Raw genomic sequence first — 13904 nt, forward strand, 5'->3', positions numbered from 1 at the left:
CAAGAATGGGAACAAATACATATGAGGAAGAAAAACTAAAAATCTAAGGAGTGTAAAGGTCAATGTCGATCACTTGATCTACAAAGGATTTTTGTTGTTGCTATTCAGTCAATTTGAATTCTTCATGATTCTATGGACCACAATACAATTGGATCTTCTATCCTCCTCCCTAGTCTAACAAGTTCATGTTCACTGTTTCCATATCACTATCTATCTATTTCCCACTCTCGCTTTTCTTTTTGCGTTCAATCTTTCTGAATAGCAGGGTCTTTTCCAGTAAATACTTCTTATGTGGCCAAAGTATTTAAACTTCAATTCAGTATTTGACCTTCCAATTAATAGTCAGAATTAATTTCTTTAAATATTGACTGATTTGATTTTCTTATGGTCCAGGAGAGTCTCAAAAGTCTTCATTAGCACCACAGTTCAAAAGTGTCAATTCTGCAAATCTCAGTTTTCTCACAACCACACTGGAATAAACATAGCTTTGACTATACAGACCTTTGTAAGCAAGGTGATAACTATGCTTTTTTGGTATGCTGTCCAGATTTTTCCATAATTTCTCTTCCAAGGAACTAAATGTCCTTTCATTTCATGACTGCACTACCCCAGTCTCCTTCTCTCTCTCTCTCTCTCTCTCTCTCTCTCTCTCTCTCTCTCTCCTCTTCCCCACTTTTCTCTCTTTCCTCACTCTATTGAATAAAATCCAGAATTTAAAGCCACTCACCATTTGGTTGGTCCCAATGTTCCTAACCTACCACGTGTAACTAACTTCTAATCAAACTGGACTTTTCTCTAGTCCTCAAACATGCTTCCTGCTTTCCTACCTCCAGGCTTTTGTCTTCTGAACACTCAATTTCTCAACACCAAGTTCAAATGCTCTTCTTCATTAAGTCTTACATAATCCCTCCCATGTGGAGATGATTTCTTTCTTTTAAGACCTAAAGCATCTTTTACTCTTCTTACATATATAACTGTAACACAATGTACACTATGCATATATTATTCTCTGTACTACCCTGTAAATTCTTTAAGATCAGAGTTCACATCTTATTCATCTTTGTATCTCCCACATCACTGAATACGGTGTCTTTTTTCCATATTACTTAATATAGTGCCTTTAACATAGACTCTCAGCAGTTATTTATTGAACAAAATATGAACAAATTCGCTAATAGTTTGAAGAAAATAATAAATTGATGATACTATTAACAATATGGCACCTAAGAGGATTATTCTTAACCAAAAAAAATGAGTCAATTTTTAGTCAAATGAGTCAATAACAAGAAAAACAAATATTAAACACAGCTATATTGTCTTTTGAGGATCTCAAGCTGATGTATAAATAAAAATATGTAATTATGTATAATACACATATATTATATATGCATATATATGTATAATCCATTTAAAATGGAGGGCCAAAAGTAAAAATTCAGAATGAACATAGGACAGAAAATATAAATGTAAAAATTACTGATTTCTAAATGCGTTTCTTGTTTTATGACACATTCCCTAACAAACCTATTTTTGTAAACACATTCCAAGTCAAAATAGTGTAGTGATTCTTTAGAGCTGGGCCACTGGTAGCTCTCTTGAGCTAAGGAGTTCTAAATTGTAAGAGGGCTAAAAGTGATCAGATGACTACACTAAGTCCAATAACAATATAGCAACCCCCCAGTGATAGAGGGCCACAAAACTGACTAAAGAAGGGTAAACTGGCCCAGGGCGGAAGGGGATCAGGTGAAAGCTTCCATGCCAAATAGCAATAGGATCAGGCCTGTGGTTGCTGTATTCTGAGCTCAGGCAAAATAGATACTCAATCTCAAAAACAAAGTGAAACCAAAAACAGAGAGGAATGCCTGTTTTATCCTGATGTTTCCCTGGGCAAAATGTAACTTTTGATAGAACAGTAATTCTATCTGTACTTGGTCACTGAGACACTTGATAATGACATATGTTAAAAGCTTGATGCTTTCTGTCTTAAGATTTTTTAAAAGTTGGAATAAAACTCCTGGTATTCTGAATCTCAGAAACCATTACCAACTATATTTAAATATCAAACAAAGCCCTCTTTATTACTGCTATGAAAATGCAAACTTCTATATGGACTATAAATTCTTTGGTTTTCATGTTCATGTCCATTTCTCTTAAAATAAACTTAGTTTTCACATAAGTTTTGTAAAGTTATGATTGTCTATTGACATTATTCTGATTTTCTGAAACTGGCATCAAAAAATTCCTTTAAGTTAATTTAAGACTTATCAAAATACTATTTCAAAAAGTAATTAATAGTTCCTTTATCAACTTTTATCTTAAAATCACCTATTTTTTAAAAAGCAAGATAGTCTTGTATTACTGTATGAGCACCATGTGATATAGGAATCACTGACAGATCAATTGCAAAACTTAGTCCTGTCAATCATAAGCTTATGGCCACCTTACCTGACAAAACCCTCCAGTGTTCTTTTCCACAATCTCTCAGAGCTAGCCAATATTTCAAACAAAAGATTCAGAGAAGGGCCATAACAACAACTTCATGTCCAACATAGCACTATATGATTCATCTTGAAATGTGAGAAAGGCTAAAAGAGAGTTACAGTAATAGCAGTGGCTTCCAAACAAAATTCTCCTCATAGCTTGAGAGCTGTCATGGCAGAGCCTGTCCTGACATTGTGTACAAGGTTCTAAATGAATAACCAAAATTTTCTTACCACAAAAAAAGAGACCCTGATACAAACACATAAAAGGTATTCTAAGTAATTTAGAAAGGATATAATGGGTAGTTTGCTCATCAATATAATCCCATTGCCTCTCAAAAAAGCTTCCTGACAATATGCAATTTGATAAACTGAATCTAAATGAAATCTGTTTGGGTTTTTTCCCTATAGGTGGAATAAGGAATCATTGAAGGCATTCCATTAGAATCCTCAAGGAAGTGCAAAACTATCAGACTCCTCCTTAATAGAAGTTTAAACCAAAAAAACAAAAAAAAAAGAGGAAAGTGTAGGAAAGGGATTTGTAATGGAAACAGCATGAAATTTGGAAACAAGAAAGTTAGGTTCAAAAATCTGGGCTCACTCTCTTACTACCTGTGTGAACTCTATCAAGTCACTTAGTTTCTTTTATCTTCTTTCTCTTGATAGTAAAAAGGAGAAGGTTGAATTTGATGATCTCTAAGGTCTTTCCCAACTCTCAATCTATGATCTTATGACCTCTACCAGCTCAATGTCGCTATCATGTTTCTAGAGCATATAATTAGAAAGGGCAGGCTCACAGAAGGAGCCTGAGAATAATGCATTTTCAACTCCTTTTTTTCCCTTTGGAAAAAAAAAAAATCTTCAGTATGAGTACAATAAGCAAACCTGCCCCTTCTTCCATTGAGACAGCTTGTAAACTCACCAACCAACTTGCTTAGGGAAGACCTGCTTGTGGAACTCAGCTATACTTAAGCACAAAGCATAGATAGAAGAGTAAGCATCAAAGGCTAAGAAGGGAATAGGAGGCTATATCTGTAGCTCCTCTGTGAGAAGCCAAACATCCCGACATCTGAATTGAATAACAATGTGATCAGCTGTCTGCATGCACAGTCTGCTTATCAGGGCAGAACTAATGAAATTTCAGCATAATAATGCATTCAGTGTTATCATATCTTGGTGAGCACTTCTAATAGCTTTAGCTTGTTAGATGGAATGCACAAAAATGGTTTCCAAGTGTTCCATGTTTATAGCAAATAGGGCAGAAAAAACACTCAAGCGGTGCCTAAAATCCTTGCCAATTAATTTCTCAACTAAATATAAAGTACATCAGGGATTTAGTGAACACCCTTAACAAACTACATGTTCTGACCACTAAACAAGTCTTTCAATTGGTTTTCAAGAAAGATATAGGCATCTTTGACTGAATGGCATCAAGCATGATGTAGACAACTGTAGGATTCCCCTCAAATAAGCATTAATCAAACAGCTCCAATCCTGAATAATACCACAATAATTGATGGTGAAAGGTAGGGCTGATCCAAAATACAAAGTCTCCAGTTATCTTCTACGTGTTTGTATGCCAGATACAAAGGCTTATGGGGTAGAGAAAACTGTGAGCAAACTGACTAAATTTGCCTGAATTTGTGATATGTTAAACTAAGACTTCTTAGCCCAGAGTCTAAAGAATCTGTGAATAGGGAGGGAGGGAAGGAAAGAGGAGAGAAGGAAGGGAAGGAGGGAAAGGAGAGAGAGAAAGGAGGAAGAGAGAAGGGAGGGAAGGGAAGGAAGGGAGGAGGGAGGCCACAAAAGAGGGAAAGAAGCAGGGAAGAAGAAGAAGTAAGAGAGGGAGGGAAGAAGACAGACTTGGGAGCTGCAAGGGCCTCCAAGTGTAATGACCCACTCGAATCATTCAGCCTGCAATCACTCACCTAAATGGTACCTGACAGCAACTCAAATGATTAAAAACTAACTATATTTCCAGAGAGAGGAAGACTGTAGTCCAGGAAATCTATTTTAAAATTTTCAGCTAAGGATAAGCTAAGAAAGAAAGACCATCAACCTAGATACAAGAGTAAACCACCTTGCAATGTCATAAGAATCTATCCTTCTAATGCTATATCAACTCATAATGTTGTAGAAACATGAAAGATATCTTTTAAATGCCATATGAACATGTGTGCAATACATAAGCACTATATATGTAAATATATGTATATATCTATAAATATGATTCTCATGATACTTCACAAGGTAAGTGTTTTAATAAATGCATCTGGGATTCAAAGATGAGTCTGTGATTATTCTTTTGAAATTAGAAGCCGAAATAAGAGTCAGTAGACTGAGACACTGAAGACACAGTTATGGCATTCTCTTCCTTAATATACTACTCAAAGATTGCTTTTTTTGTTTGTTTCTGCTATTCCATGTACTTATCTGTGATGGATGGTATCTGCTTATTGAGTCTAACTACCTTGGTGCCTGTTTAAGCTCTACCCAACTACTCTCTTTAGCCTAATTACAAAATCTAATCAGTCCAGTCCAAGATGGTTTCATTGTTTTCTTACAATTTTTTTAATTTAGTATCTGTTATTTATTCATTCATCCATCAAGTACTGAGTTTCTACTATGTACATTGCACCTGATAAATGCAGAGGGTTGAAGCAGTGGATAGAGGGTCAGTCTGGAACCAGGAGGACCCAAGTTCAAGTCCAGGCTCAGAAACTTATTAGCTATGTAACTCTCAGCAAATCATTTGACCCTCACTATCTCCAGAAACTAGATGATAGATAGGTATTTAAACAGACAGACAACTGAACAGATGGAAGAATTGTTGGACAGACAGATGGATGGATGGATGGATAAATAATAAATGGATGAAGAGGATTGCAGTTAGAATTTGTATTTCACAAAGAAACCCTTGCCCACAAGTTTGCTAGAGGAAAAAAAAAAATCAGGACTTTACAATAGATAGAAAACTGCCTTGGAAACCAGTAAAATATGGATTCAAGTCCTGCCTGAAATACATACTGGCTGGGTAACTCTAATCAAATTACTTCACCCTTTAATATTCAGCTGACTTTTAAGCCACAAAAAACATGCTAACTTAGACTGGTAGAGAGAATTCATCAAGGAGTTCCCTATGCCAATGAAATCACAAATCTAATTCCTTTCCCTATATTACTCTCTCGCAATATTTTAAGATACACACACCTAGATCAGAGAATAGGTAAAATAGAGAATATCTTGATCTTTTTAAGCAGGAAGGAAGCTCTTTGATAGCAGGGGTTTTGCCTTAATGTTTTCCACAAATGTAATCATTTTTCAACAAATATTTATTGAGTTTTGATGAAATGGGAGACCCAGTACTGTATACAGAAGAGTAGAAGAAATGATCTCTGGATTCTAAGAGCTTTCAAATTGAAGAAATAAACAAGTCAACAAATAATTATTATATACAGCTATATAGATTTCACACACAAACCAGTATCTATAACTAAGAACCAACATGATAAAGTAAATGTAGGGATGGCTTTGGAACACATATTGTTAATGTTGTTCAGTCATTTCAATTGTGTTCAAGTCTTCATGACATGGTTTTCTTGGCAAAGATACTGGAGTGGTTTGCCATTTCCTTCTCCAGCTCATTTTACAGTTGAGGAAACTGAGGCAAACAAAATTAAATGACTTGTTCAGGGTCACATATCTGGTAAGTATCTGAGGACAGATTTGAACCAAGGAAGATGAGTCTTCCTGAGTTCAAACCCAGCGCTCTATCCTCTGCATCACCTCACTGCCCTGGAATCATATATAAAATACAAATACAAGATGTGTCACTAAGGGCAAGTCTTTTAACCTCTTAATGGACAGCTTAGTGGCATAGTGGATAAAGTATTGAACTTGGAATCAGGAAGATTCATCTTCCTTGGTTTAAATCTGACCTCAGACACTTACTAGCTGTAAATTTTGAGCTGTATTGTTGTTTGCCTTAGTTTTCTCATCTGTAAAATGACAAACCACTCCAATAACTCTGCCAAGAAAACCCCAATTGGAGTCATAAAGACTCAGACACAAGTGAAATCATTGAATACAATTTCTACAGGAACTCTCAAGACTTTTATTTATAGACTTGGTGCTGATCTGTATTAAGAAAAGACTTTTAGTCCCAGAAGTTCCCCACACTGTTGAAATCATAGATCTGATCTAAAACAAACAATTAAAAACCAGTGCTATATATAGACAAGGCTTATATAATTAGTCCTCTACATGTTAAGAGAAGAGAAAAGTTCGTTTTTATCTAAGCTATTCAGCAGAAGCTTCACAGTTCAGGTTCAATCTTGGTCCAAGTTGGATCTTGGAGGCAGAAAGGATTTTGACTAATGAAGATGAGGGGAAATCTGTTTATTGGTTGGTTCCTTTTCTTTTAAGAATCCCACAAAGTAAAAGGGAAAACAGGCTTATTGTGAAAAAGTATGACATGTAAGAAATATTTCTGATTATAAATAAGATCATAAAAAGAAATCTCAAAAGAAATATTCATATATGCTCATTTGAGCCTCTAAATGATAGTAGCCAGCTGGCTGAGAAAGAAACGTCATGGGGGAGCTGGCAGGACAACCGTCTATCGAGATATTTATAGACATTTGAGCTATGAGACTCTCACCTAAAAGACTGGAAGCTATCCTTGAGCTTTATTCAATATTGGTTTAAACATAAGAATAAAATATTCTAATTACTGTAAATTAAACACTCTTCTACTGGACTCCTTTGGGGAAAGGCACTATTTTAAATGCAAGAATACTATTATTATAGATTTCAGATTTAATGAGAACCGAGTGAATGTCAAGCATGGAAAGATTCTTGGCTATACTTAACACTGCACTGCCAGATATATAACAGTCCTGAATTCCTAATCTCATTATAAATAATGGGCTTATCTGGGCTGGCTGACCTCTTTTAAATTTTCAAATAGTTTTAATTATGAATAGATTACGGCCCCTATTTCTTTAATATTGAGATGTGGGCTATTCCAAAGGGGAAGAATTTCCTGTATTGGGTATTATCTAATCCCGGGAATGGCATAGCATATTTTAAGATATATATTCCACAATTTATATCTTATAAAATTCCACAGGTCAAACTAAGAAATGGAAACAGAGATTTTTGCATCTGAACATGGGAAATGGAACCTAAAGCCTTTAAGGAAAAGTTTAGAAAACTATTAGCCATCCTAGACTGCTGATAGTTTTCTTCACCTGAAACCCAAGGGCTCATCTTTGTTAGACAAGGTCAAGCAGTGTAGGAGATTTGAAAAGTTTCTGAGTCATAGGTCAACTTTCTCTTCCATAGTTTAATGTCCAAAAGTTTAAAGTTTTAAGCTAGTTCCAAGAAAATGCTTCTTTACCTGTTGCAATAATAAACTGCATTATTTGGGTCCAGTTCTATGGCCTGTGTATAGCAGTCCACTGCAGCACCATAGTTTTCTTCCTTCATGTGGTTATTACCTAAAAAAGACAGTAACAGTGTCATAAAATTGATACAAAACGAGGAAAGGAAATAATTCATTGTCTGAAAGATTCATATTCAACCTCCATAGTGACTCAAAGGCACAATTCAATCTTTCTAGACATAATTGTGATGAACAACAACAAGGATTTAGATGGTCCTTTAATGTTAATCTCTTTTGATCCTCACAACAATACTGAAAGTTGTTATGCTAGTATTGTTCCCATTTTACAGATGAGGAAACTAAGGCTGAAAGGAGTAAAATTTCTTTCCTAGGGTCACTCAACTAGGAAGTATTTGAGGTATGAATCAAATTCAGACCTTCCTCTTCTCATTTCTATAACATTTAAAGCATGGGTCTTTACACTTTTTTCTTATCATGGATCCCTTTGACAATCTGATGAAACCTGTGAAATTTTTCTCAGAATAATGTTAAATAATTTAAAGAAATGCTAAATTTCAGTTATAGATTAGTGAAAATGACAATGAATTTTTTTTTTTTCCAATCATGGTTTATAGATGCCCAGGAAATCCTAGTTTATGAATCCCAAGTACTATAAAATGCTTTACTCATACCAATAAGGTAAGTATTTCCTCCTTTTATAAATAAGGAGTCAGAGTTCTGAGAAATCAGAAAAAGGGTCAAAGTCAGATTCTGAATCAAGGAATCCCTCCTTCAAGTTCAATACTCTTTTTGCCAAACTACATATTTTTTCTTTCCTTTCCTTCCTTTTTTTTTTTTTTTTTTTTGCAAGGCAATTAGGTTAAGTGACTTGCCCAGTGTCACACAGCTAGGAAGTATTAAGTGTCTGAGGCTAGATTTGAACTCAGGTCCTCTTGACTCCAGGGCCAGAACTCTATATTGTGCCATCTAGCTGCCCCTACTACATATCTTTTCACATAATGTCATGTTTATAAATACACTAAGTTTTATCAAGGACTTTCCAAAAGAATGTTAATCTTTAGCAATATCACTATCTATAAGGCATCTTCACATGTTATTTAATTTTTTTTTCTTTATATAGACTATTATATTTGATCTTGACACAACCCTGTTATCTTGGCAGGGTAGGTATTATGATCTCTGTTTTACAAAGGGTGAAACCAAATCTCAGAAAGGCTAATTGAGCTTCCCAGAGTCACATAGGACATTGAAGTGACATAGCTAGGAATAAAAGCTCAGTCTTCAGCTGTCCAATCTGTACTCTTGCTATTAAAATGCTACAGAAAAAATAGCAACATATTCATTTGAATTTTAACAAATCTACATCTTTATCTATACAAGATAGAATTTTTTAATTCTAAGCATAATCCAAGGAGAAATTATTTTAAAAAACAGGGCGATTACAGGCAAAATTTGGGATTGCCTCCTTTTCTTTCAGCCTTCTCCTACTTCTACTCTCAGCTGCAACTATTTCTTATGAATCCCCAGCTCTATCTTTTCCCAGGACATACTTATGCTCTGCATCAAGTCCTTTTACTATATTTTCCTCCCTTCAAAAACTTCCTCCCTTTCTTGTGTTAGTTCTTATTTTCTCTTTCTCTGCTAAGTAATATGTTCAACTATTTCAGAATATTTTTTGTAATAATACTTAAGTTTTGACATACTACTCTTGACAATAAAATGCCTTGCAATAAGAGATAAAGCACAAATGATGGATTTATTATGGCAGTGTGTAGTTGGGATATTTTTAAAGGCTAAAGTATATCATTCATTGGCACTTTTTTAACCAATCGGGCAAATGCAATGATATTAATTTAAATGAGTTGACAAATGACCAAGTGTGGTGATTTTCTTCTTTTAAAATAACATAATAGTTTTCTCTGGGAGCAGGCAGGTTTCTCAGGGGAGGTTTTCTGGAGGCAGCCTTAGTTGCAGTTGAAAGTAATAATCGCCTCAAAACGCAGCCAGGTGATAAAAGTTCAGATCTTTTATTGCCTCCAATATAGCCCGGTTAGCTAAGAGGCCTATCTCTCTGCTTGGTTCCAAAAGCTCCCTCCGAATGTCTCCAAATCCAAAGGTTTGTCCTTCAGTCCTCCAGCGAGCCACGTGGAAACTAGAATGGATCTCTCTTGCCTCGGAGAGAGGGCTTCTGGCTCTCAATCTCTAATATAGCCCGGTTAGCTTTTCTTAGAGGCCTCTCTCTCTCTCTCCTTGGTTCTAAGAGCTCTTGCAGATTGTCCTTTGCTTTTGCCTCTGCTTTCTTCAGCCTCCAGAGCCAGCACCAAGTTGAAGCTGTCTTGCCTCCGAGAGAGGGCTTCTGGCTCTCAATCTCTCAGAGTGCTCCTCTTTGACCCCAGTCAATGTTCCGAAATAAAACTCCTCACTCACAGAGGGCTTCTGGCTGAACTCACTTGATGCTCCCCTCTCAATCTAAATTCAGCTCCACTCTCGACTCGTAGCTTCTTCACTCTGAAAAATTTTTTTGACTGGCCCATTGAAGCTCTATTTATGCTCCTTCGAGAGAGAGGGATTGTGGGTTTCTTCCCAGAGTGCTCTCTGGCCCTAAGAGCTTCAAGGGAGGTGTGAATTCACAAAGTTACACAGTTAACTTTGTGAATCTCCCATATTTGTGAATTCCAATGAGTAAAGGTGTAAACACAAGCATTGTATCAATTAGTCCTACTTAGTACCTTGTTTCAGGTTCTGGCCCAAAACATCTCAACTCTAATGACTTAACAGTTTGTAAAGATTCCAACAACCAAGGTAGCCAGCACAGTGGATAAAATGAGTATCCCTATTAGCAGAGCAATGTGTTACACATAATTTACGAAAACCAACGGAAGGAAATCCGAACTTCTATCATATATAATTTAGGGATGTATGTTTCTTGGGAACAAGAAGAATATGAATGGGAAAGGAAAAGGACAGAAGACTTTCATTACAAAATTTTCTTTAATTCACAAATCTCTTCTAATAAGTGTAACTGTTTACTTATATATCATTTCTCTAGAGTGCAGAGAAGGTACAATATCTTACAGACAGGCTTTTTAATATAACAGTATATAAGGAACAAATGAACATTATCTATGTTTGAAATTATATTGGACAGATAAACAGATTTAATTCACACCCAAAAAACTGATTTATAGTCAACCCCTTAGGAACACATCCAAGTTATAATGTAAGGAACATCTATTCTTAGTTTACCTAGCAGGACAAAATAATAAGGAATTCTCCCTAAGCTCACCCAAGTGGTACATAAATGTCAAAATAAGGAGTTGACTAAAGATCCTGATTATAGACAAATAAGTTAAAAATATGTATTCTGAGATAAGAACATATGTAATAATCTGCTTGGATGATCTTCCCCTCCCCCCAACACACATGGCATAATCCATTTAAAACAAAACAAAGCAAAACAAAAGTCTATGAAGATGCCAGCTTATTTTTCTCACAACATGGGAAATATAGGAAAAAGATAAATGTGGTGAGTAATTCAAGATTTCTTGCTCTTTGTATCAGAATAGAGACGCCTTACATGCAGTCTGCCCAGTGCAAAAATTGGGGTTTTGGAGGGGATATATAGACATTTCAGAAAGGCAAATAGTAAAACCTCCAAATGACAGATGGATTTGGAGTTAAAATCAATTAATCAATGAGCACTATTTAAAAACTTATTATGTGCTAAAGCCTGGGCATACAAAAAAAGGGCAAAAACATAATTCTTGTCCTCAATGAATTCTAATGGAAGAACCAAAATATAAGTTGGCTATACATGTACAAGACAAACACAGAATTAGAGGATGATATGAAAGCTGAGTCTGCCATTTACTACCCCATAGCATCATGGTAAAATAAATTGCTTCACTTCTCAGTTTCCTTATCTGTAGAAAGGGTTGGTCTGGATGTCACCAAAAGTCCCCTCTACATTAACATTTATAATCCTGTGATCATCTATATGCCATCCTAACAGACACTATAGAAAGAAAAAGGCAATATGGAATATGAAACATTATTCAGGCCATGTCATTTACAACCAAAATTTGCTCCAAACATCACATAATTAAATATAAAATCAATGAATCAACTTTGAAACATGACCAGGCTTGCATTTAATGTTTCAAAATGCTATTACTGTATTTTAGGGATGGTTCGATTGATCATGTCAACCTAACTAACTAAATGTGCTCCAATTATCATTCCAACTTATTTGATTTCAATTTGGATATTTTTTTAATGGTGATTTCTTGCATCCTGTTCAACTCTCATTTCATGGTTTCATTAAATCACCCAACCCATTTGGGGCCTTCTTTAAGATCTTTTAACATTCCACAAGGACCTGTGCAGTGCCTGGGCTTTCTCTTCATATGCTCTCTCTTCCTTTTTCTACTGGCTCAGATACTTTCCCAATCTTCCTTTTATTCCTTCCCTCCCCATTCCCCACATTATTCAGACTAAGTCTTATACCAATTTACCATTAGCAATGTACATAACTAACACTGTCTTTTGATTTTGCTTCTCTACATGGCAGAATTCCATTATATGCCATCATAATATATCACCACAAAAATATTGGTGTTAAAAGATTGGTTTGTGTGATAGGGGAAGCTTGGGATCATTAAAGTCTTTCGAAGGCAAGTCAGCCTGATTGTCTCCATCTATTGAACTCATGGACACAGATCATTGTCCATCTGTAGCACTATTCTAAGATACATTCACTGACAATCAAACATGAGTTGTGTACTCATCTTCATAGCACAATCTAGGGAAAAAAAATCATTCTTCACTCATTAAGTTTTGCCTGTAAGGAACTTTTGAATAGTAGTAGACCTTGCTTAAGAATTCTGTAGTATTTGAGACTTGATGCAATTAAGACAATATGAAGACTCCATATCATAGGTTTTCATGTTTTCATTTGGACTCTACTATTCAACATTCTCCATGAAAGCAGTAAAAAATTCTTGGTAAGCATATATCTCTCTATTTTATGCCTTGCTTGATTATACACTCATGGTGTACTGAACAAAGTACCTCAGGGATTATCTGGCTTTTGCTTTATCAAGTCACTTTTAAAAAAGTGAAATAATAGAAATCAAACTTTTGGAGCAACAGAGTCAGCAAAATGTCAAGATGAGACATTTTTCTGGCCTGAAGAAACTTAAGAGGTCAGCAGGAGAAGTCTGTACATCAGAGCAGAGGTCTGGTCTGGCATAAGTCTGTCCAGAGTCAACACACTCTGAAGCCATAGCAACAGTAGCCACAGCAACAGCAACAGTGACTGCAGCAGCAGCAGCAGCAGCTTCGGATGTTCTCAGTCCAGAGATGGCAAATCAGTCAGACAAATGATCAGAAAGAAATTACAGGGGAACCTTTGTTGACACTAGATACAGTAGATGCTGACTGGCAGCAGCGTTACTCGTATGTACTTCTGGATCATAGCTCCAGCCACGTAGGAGAAGAGCACAGGTGATCAGCCACAAGGGGGCAGGAGCCCTCATTACATTCCCAAGACAAAGAAGAGCTAAAGCCCACATAGCCTTTCACCAGTAAAGACCTAAGCACAGATTGGGAGTGCAGTGACCATACCTCTCCTAGTATACCACCCTGGAAAAACCAAAAAAACGAACCAGCTCTGAAAATAACAGCACAAAAAAGCCTAAAGCTTGTATCAGTGCTTCCCCATTCTCAGGTAAGCAGAGTCCAGAGTCCAGTTTTAAAATAAAGTTCAAAGAAAAGAAATTGTCTGGAAAATAAACAAAAACAATAACAACAACAACAGCAACAACAACAACAAAAAGAATTTGATCATAAAAAGCTACAATGGTAGCAAGAAAGACCAAGACACAAACTCAAATGATGACATCAATATAAAAACATCTATAACCAAAGCCTCAAAGAAAAATGCTAGCTGAATCCAAGCCTGACAAAAATTACTAAAAGAGCTAAAGAAAGAGATAAGAGTGGTAGAGGAAAAATTG

General features: G+C 35.9%; 1 protein-coding gene across 4 annotated transcripts in view; it reads right to left on the reverse strand.

Moving 5' to 3' along the window:
* SGTB (small glutamine rich tetratricopeptide repeat co-chaperone beta) overlaps window positions 1-13904 on the reverse strand; it is a 72063-nt gene that overhangs the window by 24181 nt on the left and 33978 nt on the right. For all 4 annotated transcript variants that reach the window (XM_051991337.1, XM_051991321.1, XM_051991329.1 and 1 more), the window contains one exon: window positions 7882-7981. In XM_051991337.1, the coding sequence (XP_051847297.1) occupies window positions 7882-7981 (100 nt within the window). The remainder of the gene's footprint in view (window positions 1-7881; window positions 7982-13904) is intronic.

This window comes from Antechinus flavipes, chromosome 1, assembly GCF_016432865.1.
Source record: "Antechinus flavipes isolate AdamAnt ecotype Samford, QLD, Australia chromosome 1, AdamAnt_v2, whole genome shotgun sequence".
NCBI classification, from domain to species: Eukaryota; Metazoa; Chordata; class Mammalia; order Dasyuromorphia; family Dasyuridae; genus Antechinus; species Antechinus flavipes.